At 56.0% G+C, this 17,638-nt stretch overlaps 2 protein-coding genes across 2 annotated transcripts; both read right to left on the reverse strand.

The window, feature by feature from the left end:
* Positions 1–1,855: 1,855 nt before the first annotated feature.
* KRT13 (keratin 13) lies at positions 1,856–6,077 on the reverse strand. The gene is made up of 8 exons (XM_025861750.2): positions 5,595–6,077; positions 4,400–4,482; positions 4,051–4,207; positions 3,673–3,834; positions 3,459–3,584; positions 3,147–3,367; positions 2,449–2,474; positions 1,856–2,098 (listed from the first exon to the last, which is right to left on the reverse strand). Exons 1-8 carry the CDS (start codon positions 6,075–6,077, stop codon positions 2,025–2,027), a joined length of 1,332 nt encoding a protein of 443 aa, XP_025717535.2. The 3' UTR covers positions 1,856–2,024.
* Positions 6,078–13,169: 7,092 nt separating this feature from the next.
* Positions 13,170–17,388, reverse strand: KRT15 (keratin 15). Its single transcript, XM_073889461.1, has 8 exons — positions 16,858–17,388; positions 15,890–15,972; positions 15,608–15,764; positions 14,991–15,152; positions 14,779–14,904; positions 14,359–14,579; positions 14,024–14,049; positions 13,170–13,500 (listed from the first exon to the last, which is right to left on the reverse strand). Exons 1-8 carry the CDS (start codon positions 17,386–17,388, stop codon positions 13,421–13,423), a joined length of 1,386 nt encoding a protein of 461 aa, XP_073745562.1. The 3' UTR covers positions 13,170–13,420.
* Between the last annotated feature and the right edge of the window lie 250 nt (positions 17,389–17,638).

Genomic DNA, 17,638 nt, shown 5'->3' on the forward strand with positions numbered 1-17,638 from the left:
GGGTGTTCATCTCAGTCTGAATGTTGAATAAAAACCTGGTAGTCTCCAATAACACAGAGAGAGAGGAGGAAGGTCAGACTGAGGCCACTCACTGAACAAAGGCCGGAGGCTCCCGGCCACACGGCTGGGTCACGGAGAGGAGTTTGCAGCGGCAAGACTGCAGGGGGGGAGAGGAGCTGATTAGAGAGTTCAGGGCTGGAGAGAGGCAGGAAGAGTCCCAGGGTGCCCTCTGCCAGGGAGGACTCGGTGTTGTCCCCAGTGGCCGGGGGTAGCTTTGAAAGCATCGCTAGGCCAGGAGGAAGACTTTCCATTCCCAGCAATCGTCCCCACTGGCGTGTGGAGCAAGGATGCAGGGGGAGCTCCACCTGGAGGCAGGAAGGCCAGGGAGGCTGTGAGGACATTGTAGCGAACAGCATCCACGGGATGGGCTTGGAAGGGGAGTAGGGAGTGAGGAGGCCAACGTGACTCCTGGGCTCCTGGCTTGGGTTTCCAGGTCCTCTGGAATGGGGGACCAGGAAGGCACAGATCTGGGAGAATGAGGGGCGCTCCTTCCGACAAGTAGATTTGAGGAGGCGATGGCCAGTGCAACTGGGCATGAGAGTCTGGTGTGGAGGAGAGGGGCCTCCCTGGAGTGTCATCAGAATGTACTGGCAATTGTGACCAAGGACATGTCCCAGATGGGCCAAGGGGGGAGTGAAAAGGAGAAAGAGAAGTGTGCCTGTGCCAGAATCCAGAGGACCAGACTCCATGTAAGGAGTGAGCCAAGCAAGAGGAGGTTGTAAGTCTGAGCTGGGACACAGAGAGAGGCAGGGGGCACAGGAGTGCAGAGGGGAATTGGGGAGGAAGCTCAGCTCAAATTGAGCGGGTTGGAATGGCAGGATCTTAGGGTAGGCCAGGGGCTAGGGGCAGCTGAAGGTCTGGATGTCCATCATCTTAAAAGGAAAGGCTCTGGGCGTGCCTGGGTGGCTCAGTCGGTTAAGCATCTGCCTTCAGCTCAGGTCATGATCTCAGGGTCCCGGGATTGAGCCCTGCGTGAGGCTCCCTGCTCAAGTGGGGAGCCTGCTTCTCCCTCTGCCCTTCCCCCCACTCATGTATGTGCTCTCTCTCGCGGATACATAAATAATCTTTTAAAAAGGGGGTCTCTGGGGTGCCCGGGTGGCTCAGTCATTAAGCGTCTGCCTTCGGCTCAGGTCATGATCCCAGGGTCCCGGGATTGGGCCCCACGTCAGGCTCCTCGCTCAGCGGGAAGCCTGCTTCTCCCTCTCCCGTTCCCCCTGCTTGTGTTCCCTCTCTCGCTGTGTCTCTCTCTGTCAAATAAGTAAACAAAAAATCTTTTTAAAAAAGGTGGGGGCTCTGCAGAAAGGGAGGCAGCAGGTTAGGCCTGGGGTAATTGTCCTGGGTCTCCTCCTTAAATCAGCCCTGCACTGGCCCCTCAAAGCCTGCCCCAGAGTCCTCTGTACCTCTTTCCATCACCTGACGCTACTAGAACCCTGTTGCTGCCATACATCCTACAGGGTGTTGAACTGGCTCATGTGTCCCCCCCATGTCTCCAGTTTGCTCCATTTGTCCATGTTTGCTGAGCACCCCCACCCATGAGCCACCCGTTTCCCCCATGTCTGTGCCCTGATGGTTGACCCAGGTGCCTTGTGTCCTTCCCAGCTGGGAGCTCCCTGGGCCAGACCTTGTCAGGGGGAGCCACTTGACCCAATGGCACCCATTCTCCCACCGTCCCAAATCAGGGTCTTGGCAGGTGCTGCCCTCAGAAACCAGGCCAGAATCAAAAATACATTTGCAAAAAGGCAGGAAACTTTATTGAATTATCTTTTCTTGTTAGTAGAGAAGCTGAGAAGGCAGAGTAGCCAGGTAAGGGAGAAGAGGAAGTGCACAAGGAGAGAAGCACGGAGTGCCCGCCCTCGGGAAAGCGTGGGGCAGGGGAGCATCATGAGGTCTCTCCCTCTCCTGCAGGGACCCATCAGCTCTCTCCTCTGGACGCTGAAGACAGAGGAAGAGGATGCTGAATGGATTTAAAGCCTACGGGTGTCTGAAGTGCTGCGACCCAAAGAGGAGGTGGTGGTGGTGACCGAGACGCTGGGGCTTCCTGAGAAATGGGCAGGGCAAGACACACTCAAGCTGGAGAAGACCGACCTCAGCAGGTCAGGGTCCCCGGGGAGGGCCCCACGCCCCATGCCCCCACAGCGCAGGTTGGAGATTAATTGATAAGGACTCAGGTTATTGTCCCCAAAGGCGGCTCCCCCTCCAAAGTATCCCAGTGGCTCAGTGGGACAGAGCCAGCTATTTTGCAAAGAAAACAGACAAGCAAATGACCACGTCCACCAGAGCCCCCTCCCTCCCTCCCTACACTGGGGAGTCCAGCACGGCCTCTCTCCCAGCCCCCCAGGGTGCTGAACAGGAGCCGGACTCGGCCCTCTCCTCAGGTTGTTTCCTTACCTCCCGAGGAGGGTAAGCCAGCCATCCTGGAAGAGAGAAGAGAGGTCACGTGAGCAGAAGGCCCCCGAGGACAGTTGCTCACCTGTCCGCGGAGGGAGCGACTCAGATCATCATTCAGAGCCCCCGAGTTGGGCTTTTTTACCAACTCTGCCCCCAGCCCAAGGGGCAGCAGCTGGTGCCTGCCAGGTCTGTCTGCTGTCTGTGAGGCCTCAGGAGGAGACAATACTGGTCCCAAATCCAGGACATTTGCCAGAAGTTTTGTCCTCCCTCTGGTCCATTTGGTACCTCTCCCCCACCACCTCTACTCCCCCTGAGCCCACAAGGGTGGCCTGGTCCCTGCAAATGGTCTGAAGGGAGTTAAATCACCACGTTTATAGCTTTGTTCAGCTGACCTGAACCCAAGGTAATAGTTTTTCCAACATGAGATGTTCTGTCCATGGCCCCTATTCCTGCCCGTCTAATCCAGAGGCCCAAACCAAAAAGCTTAAAGGGACAGACTCTGCAGCCTGCTTGAGGAAATGCCCCCACAATCTGATTCTAGAAAATAGGGAGCTCTGGTGCTGGATCTGCATCCAGTCTGTTTAAGCTCAGATGGTCCCCTTCCGTGTGGGCCATGAGGACCTGATCCTTAAGGCCCCACCTGCTCGGCTGTCCAAGGGTCCTGTGGTCACTTTCCCAAGAGACTCGAGAGGCCTTACCTGGCGTCCTGGCCCTCCAGCAGGCTGCGGTAGGTGGCGATCTCCTGCTCCAGCCGCGTCTTGATGTCCAGCAGCGTCTTGTACTCCTGGTTCTGGCACTCCATGTCACTACGGAGCTCACTCAGCTGGGCCTCCAGGCCACTGATGAGACCCTGGATCTGCTGCAGCTGCGTGGCGTAGCGGCACTCCGTATCCGCCACGGTGCTCTCCAGCCCAGCTTTCTGGTGGGGCAACAAAGAAGTGATGAGGGGAGCCAGGCCAGGCAGAGGCGTAGAGGTGGTGGGGCCGCCGGGCAGAGGGCAGCGGGTGTACCATGCTGAGCTGGGACTGCAGCTCGATCTCCAGGCCCTGGAGCGTATGCCTCAGCTCCGTGATCTCCGTCTTGCTGGTCTGGATCATGGCGGTGCTAGAGGACACCTCCTTGTTCAGCTCTGCACTCTGAAATTAGAGGAGGAAGAAGATTATGGAGGAGCCCAGTGGAAGGCCCTGGCAGCCCCCGGCTCCACAGGGTAAGAAGGCCGGGCACCTTGCTGTGGAACCATTCCTCGGCATCCCGCCGGTTCTTCTCCGCCATGGCCTCGTACTGCTCCCTCATCTCGGCCAGCACACGGGTCAGGTCAATGCCAGGGGTGGCGTCCATCTCCACGTTGACCTGACCTACCACCTGGCTGCTGAACTCCTTCATCTCCTATAGGGATGGAAGAGGAAGATGTGTGATGCTCTTCATCCTCCCCCCCCCCCCCCCTACCCCTACCCCTACCGCCCCCCACCCCTGCCTTGGCTCTGAGTGCTACCAGCATGTTCTGGGAAGCGCTTCCAGGTCCCACAGCAGAGGGCTGGGTCTGGCTGCTCCCCTTTCTCGCTGGAGGGGATTCAGCCCTGGCAGGCCCCTTCCGGCCCTCACCTCCTCGTGGTTCTTCTTCAGGTAGGCCAGCTCCTCGTTCAGGCTCTCGATCTGCATCTCCAGGTCGGTCTTGGACAGGGTCAGCTCGTCCAGCACCCGGCGCAGGCCGTTGATGTCGGCCTCCACGCTCTGGCGCAGGGTCAGCTCATTCTCATACCTAAAGGTTTTGTTTTTGTTTTTTTAATTGGAGAAGCAACACAGAAATATTAGATCCTCCCCTACTTCTGCACTGGACCCTGCTACTTCTCCAAGACCTTCACTCCTGCGATGCTCTGATTTCACTGTTCAGATGAGCACTGGTCTCAAATAAAAGACAGTTTGGAAAGGCCAGTGAGGACAATGAACTCACTTGAGCCTGAAGTCGTCCGCAGCCAGCCGGGCGTTGTCAATCTCCAGAATGACCCGGTTGTTGTCAATGGTGGCCGCCAGGATCTGCAAAACACAAAGGGTAACCACTGGAGGGTCCACGAGCTTGCGGGGGAGGAAGAGAAAACACGGGCTAGACTGTTGTCATCAGGCATCAGGCTGCCTCCGCACTGTCCCTATGAGCAGATACGGCCCTGCTCTCCGGGCCTCGATGAAGTGAGGGGCAGAGCACGTCCTTCCTCTGGTTCTGTCTCTCTGGCATCCTATCTCTCTATGCCTGGTCGTGATGGGGAAGATCGAAATGTACATTTCAGGGGAATGACCCTGCCCAGGACATCTTTAGTTAGTCATGTCTTCACGGCCTCAGACTAGCGACCTCTCTAGGTCACCGTCATGACAGCCTTCTCCTTAAGGTCAGAAGGGGGTCAGCCTGGGTCCACACAGCTCATAGTAACCTCACTGGAGCTGGCCTCCTGGCTGAGCAGAAGGAAGAGCCAATAAATATTCCCATCCATTTGAATTTCTCATCTAAACTCTCATATTCCAAAGCAGTTAAAAATCCACCCCACATAGCTGGGACCCAGCCCAGGCAGGTGGATTTCTGTTCCAATAAGCTGGGACCCCAGCATGACAGACAGGCCTTGATGAAGGAGTCTCAGCTCAGCTTAGCACGGCCTGAGCTTCCTCCCACACCTCATAGCCAGTTGAGAATAACAGTTTAAATGGGGTCCCTACAAAATCAACTAGTATTCCCAGACCAGTGTATGAACATGTATCCCTTTCTTGTCTGATTTTAATCATTCTTAGCAGCTTTTAAAACTGTCATGGTTTCCAAACAGCTCTATGGATTGGAATTATAGGGATCAAGTCATTAATAACATAACCATTTGAGAAGCAGTAAAAATGTTGACATGAGTAGTAAGAACAGTAAAAGTGGATAATGAGAAAGAACGTGTTTGGGGAGCAGTGGCATAAGAAAGCTTATCAGTAGTGGCATAAGAAAGCTTTGCTTGGTAATAAAAGACTAAACTCTCATATTCCAAAGCAGTTAAAAATCCACCCTCTGCAGGTGGGGTGAGGGTTCCACCACGCTGCATCTTCTGGTCCTTTGGTTCCCTGGCCTTTGCAGCTAGCTCTGCCCTGCACAGAAGAAAGCTCGCCAACACCTGAGGGCTCACCTTGTCCCGCAGCTCCTCAATGGTCTTGAAGAAGGGGCTGTAGTCCCACTCGGGGCTGCTGGGGCTCTGCTTCTGGTGCCAGTCTCGGATCTTCACCTCCAGCTCAGTATTGGCCTCCTCCAGGGCGCGCACCTTGTCCAGGTAGGAGGCCAGGCGGTCGTTGAGGTTCTGCATGGTGAACTTCTCATTGCCGGAGAGGAGGCTGCCATCGCCACCACCGTAGTCACCAAAGCTACCGCCGAAACCCCCCCCAAGGCCACCTCCAAGGCCACCTCCAAAGCCACCTCCAAAGCTGCCCCCAAAACCACCACCAGCCCCTCCACCGAAGCCACAGCTCATGCCACCCCCATAGCCCCCAGCTGATCCCCCAGAGACAAAGCGGGTTGAACAAGCAGAGATACTGCGGCCTCCTCCCAGCTGGCAGGAGCCACCCCCAAAACCACCTCCATAGCTGGCAGAGGAGCTCTGCAGACGATAGCTCATGGTGAGAGCGAGATGAGGAGCAGGTGTGGACAGGAGCTGGGGTTGGCCTGGGCCAAAGACTGTGGCTCTTCCCCACAGTGGGTGCCTTTTATACTGCCCTCCACGAGGTCGGACAGTTGTCCCAATCTTCTCTCCTCCTCACCCCACCCTCCGACTGGTGCCAACTGCACTTCTGTTTCCCACAGGCCCAGTTACCTCTGCTCTCCAAGATGGGTTGTGCCTTTTGGGGTTGCTTTTTTTTTTTTTTAATCCTTAACAAAGAGGATGATTCAGAGGGCACAGTGTTCTGCCTGAGACTACCCTTTTGACAGCTGAATTCCATTTCATCTCTGCACTTAGGGAGCTCACTCCACAAGCTCTCAGCTCCACCCAGTACTAGAATGGGGACGGAGCTGCAAGGTGGCCCTGTGCTTTACAAAGTCACCGTAGACCTCAGCTCCCTTCTTTCTATTTCTAAAACCTCGGACTAGAATGTTCTGCATCCTTGTTAACATTTCCCCTACTCCAGTGATTCCAGCGACTGATGAGAAACTTCGCTTGGTCCTGTAGAATCGACCACCTTGAAAGTATTTAGGCTGGGAGTGGGGGTGGGGAAGCTCCAAGACCATCAGATAAAGTCACAGTGGCAAGGAACCTTAGGGACCATCTAACACAGCTGGGGAAACTGAGGTACCGAATATGGAAGCAAACAACCCTGCGCATCGTAATAGCTAACACACTCAGATCCCTCACCATAAGTATACTCCTTGTGTCATTCAATCTTTGCAGCAGCCCAATGAGGTAGGTCCTGCTAGTCATCCCATTTTACACACGGAGAAACTGAGGCTTAAGGGTAGTCAGGACGGAAACCCAAGTCTGGTTTGGTCTGACACAAAGGCTGCCTTTCTAGGTATGTAATTCATACAGTCAATTGTACAAGCCATTAGTGAACAGCTTAATGCATGTTTACCTATGTAGAAAGCTTCAAGCACATATTCGCCTGTGTACCCAGCACCCAGAACATTACCAGCACTCCATAAAGCTCCATACCTTTTCCTAGTCAATTACCCACACCCTATGCCCCTAACGAGACCACAATTCCCACTTCTGTCCCCCTGGAATGATTCGGAGATCTCGGCTAGGGGCTCTTTCTCTCCCTAGAGAACATTTGACAATATCTGGAGACATTTCGGTTTTCACAACAGGGGGATGCTACTGGTATCTAGAGGACAGAAAGCAGGGGTGCTGCTAAATACCCTAGCATGCACAGGACAGCCCCCACAACAAAGAACTCTCCAGCCCAAAAGGTCACTAGTGTGGAGGTTGAGAAGCGCTGGATCCGCCTGACCCCTGTGTTCAATCGTACTCATACCAGCTGCCTTCAAGGCCTGATGGCTCCTCTAGCCCCCCGATCCCAGGACGCCTGTCTCAGCTTGTGAGCATTTGACCAAGAGGCCACATAGGAGGATGGGACCCAGGGCCTGGGGCCAGGGTCTCTGCCGAGGAGCCTGGGACATAGCTAAAACTCGGGGACTGCTTAGTCACCCTGCCAGAGAAGGCCTTAGGCCAGAATCAAAGGGCCTAGAGGTGGCCCCTCAGAGCCCAGGGCAGAAGGAGAAGTTTCCAGGGCTAAGAATGGAGGACTCGGGACTCAGGCTCCGACTCCCACTCACCAAGGGGGCCAGGGTCACCGTGAGGCCTCTCAGGGTGAGCCTGCTGGCCCACAGCAGCCGGGGGGTTTGGACCAAGCTAAGGACTAGGGTGGGGTGACCCAGGCTTGAGGTTATCCAGAGAACCCCTTTGCAGACTCAGCAAGCCAGGAAAGAGGGCTCTGAGTCAGGGCTTTCCTGCCCTTCGTTTTCTGCAGGTAGGGGACGAGGCCTGTGTTTCACCCAGTGGGTGTCAGCACCAGGGAGAGAGCCAGGGCATGCTTGAGGTCTCACAGGGAGGCCAGGGGTTCAGGCTGACCTCTCACCCTGCCCAGCCCTCCTGCCCCAAGTTGATAGCTCAGCACTCTTGCTCTCTCTCTCTCTCTCTGAAAAGCTGTGTGATTCAGCCCAAAGCAAGAGCTCTCAAGCTCTCTTTCTCTTCTCTCTCAGTAGAGGATCAAAACTGACAAAAAGGTGATTAATAAAACCTGCCAGGCCTGGAGTGACAATCCTCCCCCCACCCCCCCAAGGGCTGACAGCAGGTTGAGACCAACGCCTCTTAGAAGAACAATGCCACAGATCCTCCAAAGTCCCAGGAGTACAAACACAGGGTGGCCATGACATGCCTCCCCTTGCAGGGTCAGGGCCCGGCCCCTCCCCTCCAGGCCCCTCCCCTCCCTGAGCAGGTGCTTATGGTGCCTTAACACAGGAATGCCTCCCCTGACCCATGGTGAACCCCAGGGCCCTCCTGGAGGAAGCTGGGCAGAGACCCATCCTGGGGCCCCGGTTTCACCTCTCCTGGCCCTGCTCCTGATGGGGCAGGACGGAGTGCTGGGGCGGAGGCTCTACAGCTCACACGTCTTCAGCTTCCTTCTTTGCTTTCTGACAAAATCACACCGACTTCAGTAAGGAGAGGGAAAGCCACATTTGTGAGAAGCCCCCGCAAACAAGGCTGGGCTTCACCCACTGTCACTGTGTCCCCCCGACAACGGGAGAGGGGTTTTCTTGGCCCCATTTTACATCTGAGGTTAATGAAGCCTGAGTTACTTGCTCAAGGTCACCATGAAGGCAAGATTCAAACCTCATCTCTGGCTCTCTGTACCCCGATCAATGGTGCCTTGGAGCCTCACCGTGAGCTCAGTATATGTTCTCTGAGTGTTCCATGCTGTATTTATTAAAGATAATAAATTAACACTAGCTAACATTTCTTGAACACTGTGTTAAACACTCTGCATGTGTCACTGCAAAAAAAAAAAAAAAAAAAAAAAACTACTGTTTTGGTCACATCCCCTTTTCACCTGAGGACACTGAAGCCCAGAAAAGTTAAATTCCTTGCCCAAGATCCAAACCTCTGGCTCCAAGGTCTACACCCTTGGCTACTGCCTGCTAAAGCCCTTTAGGCCAGTGTCTGCACCACCCTGCGCAAGCACGGGCGTCCTCGGTTGCCCTCCATGCTCCCAGGCTCCCTGTCACTGCAGGCCCAGTGGCTAGATGGTCCTGTTCCCGCCAGCGGCTGGGCCTGTGCTGCTGATGGCCTGACAGGGCAGCCTGGTTGCTATCTGTCCCGGTGTGAACGCCAAAGCTTGGGGACTTGCAAGGGTGCTCAATGCAGAATGTCAAAGCCAGAGTTGTCCTAGGAACTTTCCCATCCAACGCCCTCATTCACATGTGGCGAAAATGAGACCCAGAATGCCAAGGCCCAAGGCAGTGGGAAGCAAAGAGAAATGCATGGTTTTCCCGCTTTACCACCAACTCGCTCTAGGCCTTACGTTGAATGACTTCTGAGTTTCCTTCAGCAATGCCTTTCTGAGTCTCTGATTCTCAAGGATTTGTCCAGAGTTGCCAGATTGTTCACCTGCACAGCTGAAGCATGAATACTGTCCCCCAGCTATGAATTCAGGGATCCTTGCTTGGCTCTTGGATCAGGCTCCTCTCTCCTTCTCTCTTTCCCTGGACCACATGGGGCCTGGAGCCCAGTACGGCTGACCCACCTCCCAAAGGGTTTTGAGGCTCCCCGACGGTGAAAGAGCCTCTCATGAAAAGCAGACCTCCCCAGGCAGTGGACCTGGCCTATCTGGTCAGCCCCCCTCACCCTCAGAGACCCCTGCTTCACATAAGCAGTAGTCAGGAGCTTCTCCCGCCCAGTGTCAATGCCCCGAGTCCTTACATGGCTATAGTCCCCAACTTTCTAAAATCCTTTATACCACCCGGGCTTCCCAGAAACCCAGGGAGGGCGGCAAAGGCTTTGAATTAGGTGGAACTGAGCTTCAACCCTATATCTGCCATCAACTGGCTGTGTGACCCTGGGAAAGTTACTCAGCATTTCAGTGGTTTGGTGACCACAACTGAAAACCAGGCATTAGATGAGTTAGCATGTGAGAAGCGCCTAATATGCAGGAAAACTTGGCAAGCAGGAGGTTGGTAGGCCCTCCCTTTTACAAATGAGGAAATTCAAACTCATCCTTGGGTCTGACCTGTTCTGGGCCTCCATTCTGTGCCAGTTTGCTGTGCTCCTGTCTCTGGTCCCTGCAGCCAGCATGGTGCCCACAAGGACCAGACAAGTGACAGTTGGTGGCATTCCTATCTTATTTCCCCGACTTTGCTTTACATTCCCTGAGGAAAAGGTCTTTGAGTACCCCCAAATACTACTCCTGGCACAGGGAAGCTGTCAAATGCCTGAGAAGCAGTTTCAGGGACACTCTGTCTGCTGGCTTTAGGGGAGAGGGGACAACGACCAGGAGGGGTATCCAGTGGGGTCACCCCAGCTGCAAATCTCACAGGAAAAGCGGCCAGCTACAGATGTCCCCCTCTGCTGCCTGCTGCCCGCCAAGGGACAGGTGACCACCAGGCGCACACTCATCCAAGGTACTAGTGAATGTCCGGAGCCATGTCTAAGGTGGGGAAAAGCAAGGGAGAAGCAAGGTCATGCATTAATTCAATGAATATTTATGTAGGTCCCATTCTGAGGGCTCAGCAGTTTGAGGAGGGGACACAGGCCCTGGTGTCACCTATCTCACAGGCCAGGTTCCCCTCGGAGGTCCCAGGACACAGATGAACTCATACAGAACCTTGAGTCTGATCCAGCCAGTTTCCCCAGTTTAAAGGTGAGGTCGCTGAGACCCGGAGAGGGACAGGGACCAGCCAAAGTCCTCAGGGAGATGGGTAGGCATTCCCTGTGCCTGCTCTGGGAAGACCAGCCTCACCCGAGACTAGCCCAAGTCCCTAATCCCTGGTCCCAAAGCTAGCCTCTCTCTAAGGGAGCCTACTGCCTGCCTCCCAGATTGGTTGGAAACCCGACCTCAGCCCAGGGGCAGGCAGAAGGCGGGCCATCTCTGCCCAAAGACTATTTAAAGGGCTCGGCCGGGAACAAGGGATACCTGGGTGTGAGCTTCTCACTCCAGGGTTAGGCAGGAAACAGGATTTGGCAAGTCCAAGGAGCTCTCTCGGACCCCAGGATCCGAGGAGAGAAGGAATGGGCTCATTCCCTCTCCAGCCCAGGGTCTGGCCCTGAAAGAAGGCCCACTGGATGAGGAGGGGGCCCCACCTTGCTTCTCTGCACCTTTGCAGACGTTATTGTGGCAAACTGTGGGCTGAGAAAACCCTTTGTGGGTTGCTCTGAAGACCTGAGACTCCTCGACAGAGACCCGGAGGCCAGTGAAGCCAGAGTGGCAGTCAGCCCGTTGGGCCTGGGAGACTCAGGAAGGGGCGTGGCTGTTCTCAGGATGTCCCTGTGCTCTGGGCTTCAGCATGAGCTCAAGTCCTGGTGTGAGCAGCTACGGTTAGACATGAGAATACTCTTGCTGACAGTAATGGCTGGATGCCATTTGAACAGGTTTCCCACAGAGGTTAAGAAAGGGGTTTCAGATTAACACACCCTCTTCAGAAAGGTGTTGCCGGTTTCCATCACCCTCGAGACATCAAGGGAAAAGCAAGGGTCTGAAACCAGAGAGACCAGTCCCAGGCCCAACCTCACTGCTTCCCAGCTGGCGACTTCATTCAAGTTACTGAACTTCCCTGAGCCTCAGTTTCCTCTCTGAAAACTGATGCTGTAGGCTGATCCCACCTTTACAAATCCTCTGGGAGAGTAAATGAGAGACCATCCACTGAATGCCCTGCCCAGAGCCCTGCAAAGTATAGACACTTAATAAATTCTGTTTCATTCCTCCAGCCCTAGAGAAGTCTGGCTTCAAAGTGTGTACTCAGGAGACACATTCTAGATTAAATCTCCCTCAGAAAAAACAGGTGCCACCCTCTCTCCAACCAGGATTGCTGGGCAAGGAGCTTCACCCAGCAAGACTCATGGAGGTGCCTCAAGGGGGCTTGATTCTGCCCCCACAAATGATCTGATTCTCAGGAGAACAGAGGCACCTCCAACCTCCTCTTCCCAGCAGGACTAAGAAACCGGTTTTCCCTCTCCCCCCAGTCCTCACCAGAGCCCAGCCCAGCCACAGCACCCAGAGTTCTCTGCTTCCTCATTCCTTGCCCTCTGTCTGGGGTTATGAATCCCAGAAGAACCAGCCTCAGAGCAGAGGCAACAAATTAAGTGTGTGTGGATGTTGCTGCCCTAATGAGCCCAAGGACAGAGATGCTGGGGACAGGGGAGCAGGAGCAGGGTTTGGACTGAGGAGGGCAACAGGGGTTGATGTTTCTTTGGAATTAAGCTTAGAGAAATCAGGGAGGGCTTCCTGGAGTTGGTGTCTTTCCCTCTGAGCACTTTAATTGCCTTATGGAAAGGAGATGGTGGCTTCAGGGGGCAAGGGGGTGGATAAGGTCCCTCTTTGCAGGAGGCAGAGATGTTACCTGGCTCAGCCACTCTGGAGGTCAGGTGTGCCGGACTGGAAAAAAAGGGGAAGTTCTAGGGACACGTGTGGGAGGGCCAGAAATAAGGAGGAAGGTCCTGGCAATGAGCTGTGAAGGGCCAGAGCCTGGGCTCCCGGAACAAGGGCTGGACTTTGAATCATGCAGATGTGGGGCCCAGTCCCAGCCCTGTTGCTCACTATCCATCCCTGGCAAAGTCATTCACCTCCCTGACTTCCTCATCTCTCAGATGGGAATCATAAATCCCGACCGCCCACAGTTGCATTAAACAAGACCCATGGGTGGGGTTGCCTAGCACAGTGCCAAGCCACACAAGGGTGAACCAATAATATCTATACAGTCAATTGGGTAAATAACTGTTCAATGCGACAAGTACTGTGCTGGGTGCACCAAAATGCTCTGAGGAAAATCCCCATCTCCTGCTTCCATGATCACTGGATGGAATAAGCCAGAACAGCAAGTTACCTGAGCAGTTTGAGTTGGTCCTCAGTGCCCTGGGCACCCCAAAGAATGAATTATGACCATGCAGAGAAAAGGGCCAAAGTAAGAAGAGATGCCAACCTGTGGGTCCTAGGCCCACAGAGGCCCCCAACAAGAAAAACTGGACATACTACCAAGAGATATTTGCAAAAGGAAAAGCAGTTCTTTATTGCATGGACAGACACGGTACAAACGAGCTTGTTATACGATCCAGCAGCTTCTTGCCCATCCCTGCTCAAAAGCGGATGGGGAGAGCTGGAGGGGAGCAGGAAGGGGAGCATGCCAAGCACCCAACAAGGAGAGCTGGATCCTCTGAAAGCAGGGACTGGCGTTTGCTCTTCTGGCCCCTCTGGCCAGTCCTCCACCCAGCCTGGGGAGGGAGGAGGAGACAAGGGACGTCTCTCCTGCACCGGGCACTCAGATCTCTCGCTTGCGAGAAGAAACCACCTTCCCGTCCACTGTCTCCTCGACGTTGATGCGAACTTTGCCACCACCGCCTCCCAGGGAGACAAAAGAAAGAAGGAGCAGACTTTAGAGTGGGGGACCCTTGCTGTTCTCCCTCCCAAAGCAGCCAGGACCTTGGCTGAGCTCGGGAAGAACTGGACAGCACCCCTGAGAATGGCCACTGGCCAGGAGGTCTGGCGCTGAATCACTCATCACAGAGGTGGGCGGTGGTAACAACAGTTATGCCCCGCAGTGAGCAAGAAAGTCAGGGATTTAGTGGCAGGTGAACGGGAAGTGATCGGGGGCTTCTTACCATTAAGTGCAGGAAGGTGGGGCCTGGGGTAAGCTATTCCCCGGACAAAGCCTGCTCAACCTGGAAGGTTCTCAATAAATCTTCAGCCCCCACTCTACTGGGGCTGATAGAGGGTCCCTGCGAAAGAGGTATTGCCTAGAATGGGTGTGTCCCCTCCCTACTGGCTTGTTGGGCATCTTTCTCCTTCCAGCCCATTCCAGGGGGAACGGTGGCTTCAACAGCTGCCCTTGCCACCCCACGAAGGAAGACTGAAGCGTTCTTACCTTCTCTGGTGCCAATGCCAGCCATCCTAAAAGAGAGGGGAAGCAGATATAAGAGAAGGGCATGAGCCCAGATCTCCTTAAGGGAGGCCCCGGTGGCTAGCTAAGCAATCCTCTCCAGGACCCCCCACCACCAGCCGCACATCTGATTTCTCTAGAGGCTGGGACATCCTGAGAGCCTGTCCAGACCTGCCACCCCTAAGCAGATAGATTCTGATACCCAGTAACACCCCATCTGCTTCCTTTATGCTGTCCCGCTGCTGTCCGGGTAAGATGACTCTCCACCCCAACCCCAACCAGCCCCTCCCTCATTCCTCCCCCTGCACCCTCGCCCCTGCCTGGCGTCCTGGCCCTCCAGCAGGCTGCGGTAGGTGGCGATCTCCTGCTCCAGCCGCGTCTTGATGTCCAGCAGCATCTTGTACTCCTGGTTCTGGCACTCCATGTCACTACGGAGCTCACTCAGCTGAGCCTCCAGGCCACTGATGAGTCCCTGGATCTGCTGCAGCTGCGTGGCGTAGCGGCACTCAGTCTCGGCCAGCGAACCCTCCAGCCCTGCTTTCTGGAGGGGTAACAGATCAAGAGACACCCCGTCAGGCCAGGAAGGAAGCTGCAGCGGGCATGGGTACCAATGTTGAATGGAGGGCAGAGAACCCCTCGGACGGGGCTTGGGAACCCAAGACTTAACCAGCCCTGGTTGGTGGGAAAGGCCGGGCCACGCTGGGGTGGGCTGGGGTGGGCTGAGGGGCAGGTGGCCCTACCATGCTGAGCTGGGACTGCAGCTCGATCTCCAGCCCCTGCATCGTGCGCCTCAGGTCTGTGATCTCCGTCTTGCTGGTCTGGATCATCTCTGTGTTGGACACCACCTCCTTGTTCAGCTCCTCTGTCTATATGTCACACACAAGGCAAGTGAGGCCCACAGCCATCCTGGGAGACCTGGGGAGCCGGGGCGGGGCTGCGAGGTCAGGCCCACCTTGCTGAAGAACCAGGCCTCGGCGTCCCGCCGGTTCTTCTCCGCCATAGCCTCGTACTGCTCCCTCATCTCGGCCAGCACGCGGGTCAGGTCCACGCCTGGTGCCGCGTCCATCTCCACGTTGACCTGGCCTGCCAGCTGGCTGCCATACTCCTTCATCTCCTGCAGGGTGGGCAGGCCCGTTTAGGGACACAGGGCAGAAGAGAGAGCTGAGAGCCTGGGTTCCCACAGGCCCATCCTGGCTTCGCATTCCTGCGTACCCACCCCAGCCTCTGTTCCCCACTGAACATGAAGAGGTTCGATCACATGGGCCCCTTGGCTCTGAGGGCCTCTCTTCCTTGCCAGGTGCTACGGGAGGACCTCAAGACAGTAGGGCCCTTGTCTGAGCTCATGAAACAAATCAGGACAGCAGGTCACACTGACCACTTGGCCTGGCTCTGGATCTGAGAAGGAAAGGAGTCTGGGTCCCCAAAGGATAGTACCCCTTGCTCTCCATGGGGACCCCTGTTTTGGTGGAGGGGAGCATATCTGAACCACTAAGCCCTTCAGCCAACTAGGAGGAGGTGCCAGTGGCCCTACTCTGCCTCCCGCCACCAGCAGTCCCTGCCGGCCCTCACCTCCTCGTGGTTCTTCTTCAGGTAGGCCAGCTCCTCGTTCAGGCCCTCGATCTGCATCTCCAGGTCGGTCTTGGCCAGGGTCAGCTCGTCCAGCACCCGGCGCAGGCCGTTGATGTCGGCCTCCACACTCTGGCGCAGGGCCAGCTCGTTCTCATACCTGGGAAGAGAGAGGGAGCCCAGAGTAAGGACGGGCAAGAGGTCTGGGCTGTTGGAGCTGGAGGAGGGAGAGAAGGCCAAGAAAAGGTGGGGAATCCAGAAGGGGAGAGGGAGGCAGGAGCGCACTTGAGTCTGAAGTCGTCCGCCGCCAGCCGGGCGTTGTCAATCTCCAGGATGACACGGGAGTTGTCAATGGTGGCCGCCAGGATCTGCAGAAGTCAGGAAGTCGGTGCCTAGAGCAGTGTTCCATCCTCCCTGCTGCTCTCCCCACCCTGTGCCCCAGGTCAGACCCCTGGCTGACACCAGCAACAGAAGCCTGTAGGCTTCCCAGGGCAGAGTTCAGCGCCCCCTCAAGTGCCCACGTGACGTCTGCCCCCACGCCACCTTCCTGGGCTCCAGGGCGTGAAAGACCAAGGAGCCCAGAGTGCCTGGACTCCCCTGTGGGAATTGCCAGGAGGGGTTGGGGTGGGGTTCAGTGGACTCCGACAACAGCCCTCCCAGGGAGAGTCCACCAGCCTGCCCTGGTCACTGGCCTCCAGCACACCTGGACACAGCCATGGACCCACAGAACATCCCACAGCCAGGAGGAACCTGGAGGGCAGGTCAGGAAGGCACACTACAGCTGAGGAAACCGGTCCAGGTGAGTTGAAAAGGTGAGTAAATGGCTGGCAGAGCACATCATGAGTTCGAGGTGTCCTAAGTCCCAATACTGCTTTTGGCACCAAAGATACCCTCAAAGGGTGAGGCAGGTGGTCCTGGCATTCAGGGCTCCTGAAGCGACACTTACCGTTCTTGCAAAAGAAGCAAAGGGGCACCTGATGCACAGCCCTGCAGGGCATGTGTCACTGCCCCCACCTTGGACCCCCCGCCCCCACCCCGTCCTGACCAGAATCTCAGGATCTTCCCACACTGCCAAGTTGAGCGGATGTGCCCTGGCATCACACCTGGGAAGCCATTCCCTGCTTCTCCGAGCTATACACCGACAATCACGGCCCGGGCAGGAAAGGGTCTCCTTGCCGCAGCTGGAGCACTGATGTTACAGACGTGTGCAGGACCAGCCGCCTGCTCCGTCTCTCTGACACCCGAGGACTCACCTTGTCCCGCAGCTCCTCGATGGTCTTGAAGTAGGGGCTGTAGTCCCGCTCGGGGCTGCTGGGGCTCTGCTTCTGGTACCAGTCACGGATCTTCACCTCCAGATCGGTGTTGGCCTCCTCCAGGGCGCGCACCTTGTCCAGGTAGGAGGCCAGGCGGTCGTTGAGGTTCTGCATGGTGAGCTTCTCATTGCCGGAGAGGAGGCTGCCCCCGCCACCACCGTAGTCACCAAAGCCACCACCGAAACCCCCACCAAAGCCACCTCCAAGGCCACCTCCAAAGCCACCTCCAAAGCCCCCGCCGCCCAAGCCACTACCAGCCCCTCCACCGAAGCCGCAGCTCATGCCGCCCCCATAGCCCCCTCCTGACCCGGAGGACACGAACCTAGCAGAAGAAGCCAAAATACTGCAGCTTCCACCGCCCCCACAGAGACTCCTCCCACCAAAGCCGCCTCCCCCAACCCGGAGGGAACCCCCCCTGGTAGAGCCACCCCCAAAGGTAGAGGAAGAGGTCTGCAGAAATGTGGTGCTCATGGCCAGGCAGTGGGTGAGTTCTCTGAAAGCACAGAGGTGCTGGTGGAAGTGCAGGCTGGGCTGAGAGCAGAGCACTGGCTGGTCATCCCCCAGCCTGGGGCTCCTTATATACCCCTCCGAGGGTGTTGTGGGACCGCATCTCCTCCCCCAAAGGGAAGCCAACTCCTGTGTTCAAACACAACTGCCTGCACACCTCTGTGTGGCTGATGTGGAGTTTCTCTTTTCTTTCTTTTTTTTTTTCAATGCAACA

The sequence above is a fragment of the Callorhinus ursinus genome, unplaced genomic scaffold (genome assembly GCF_003265705.2).
Source record: "Callorhinus ursinus isolate GAN/ISIS: 27379988/994484 unplaced genomic scaffold, GSC_fseal_2.0 scaffold108, whole genome shotgun sequence".
NCBI lineage: Eukaryota > Metazoa > Chordata > Mammalia > Carnivora > Otariidae > Callorhinus > Callorhinus ursinus.

Bases quoted from the DNA above. Each gene is read 5' to 3' on its own strand.
- KRT15 (XM_073889461.1), bottom strand. From the start codon at position 17,388: ATGAGCACCACATTTCTGCAGACCTCTTCCTCTACCTTTGGGGGTGGC. The intron at 15,765-15,889 runs GTGCGCTCCTGC...CTCTCTTCCCAG, and splicing joins GCGGACGACTTCAGACTCAA to GTATGAGAACGAGCTGGCCC. The intron at 14,050-14,358 runs GCAGGGGCGAGG...CCTCTCTTTTAG, and splicing joins CTGGAGGGCCAGGACGCCAG to GATGGCTGGCATTGGCACCA.
- KRT13 (XM_025861750.2), bottom strand. From the start codon at position 6,077: ATGAGCTATCGTCTGCAGAGCTCCTCTGCCAGCTATGGAGGTGGTTTT. The intron at 4,208-4,399 runs GTGAGTTCATTG...CAAAACCTTTAG, and splicing joins GCGGACGACTTCAGGCTCAA to GTATGAGAATGAGCTGACCC. The intron at 3,835-4,050 runs GTGAGGGCCGGA...CCATCCCTATAG, and splicing joins TGAAGAAGAACCACGAGGAG to GAGATGAAGGAGTTCAGCAG.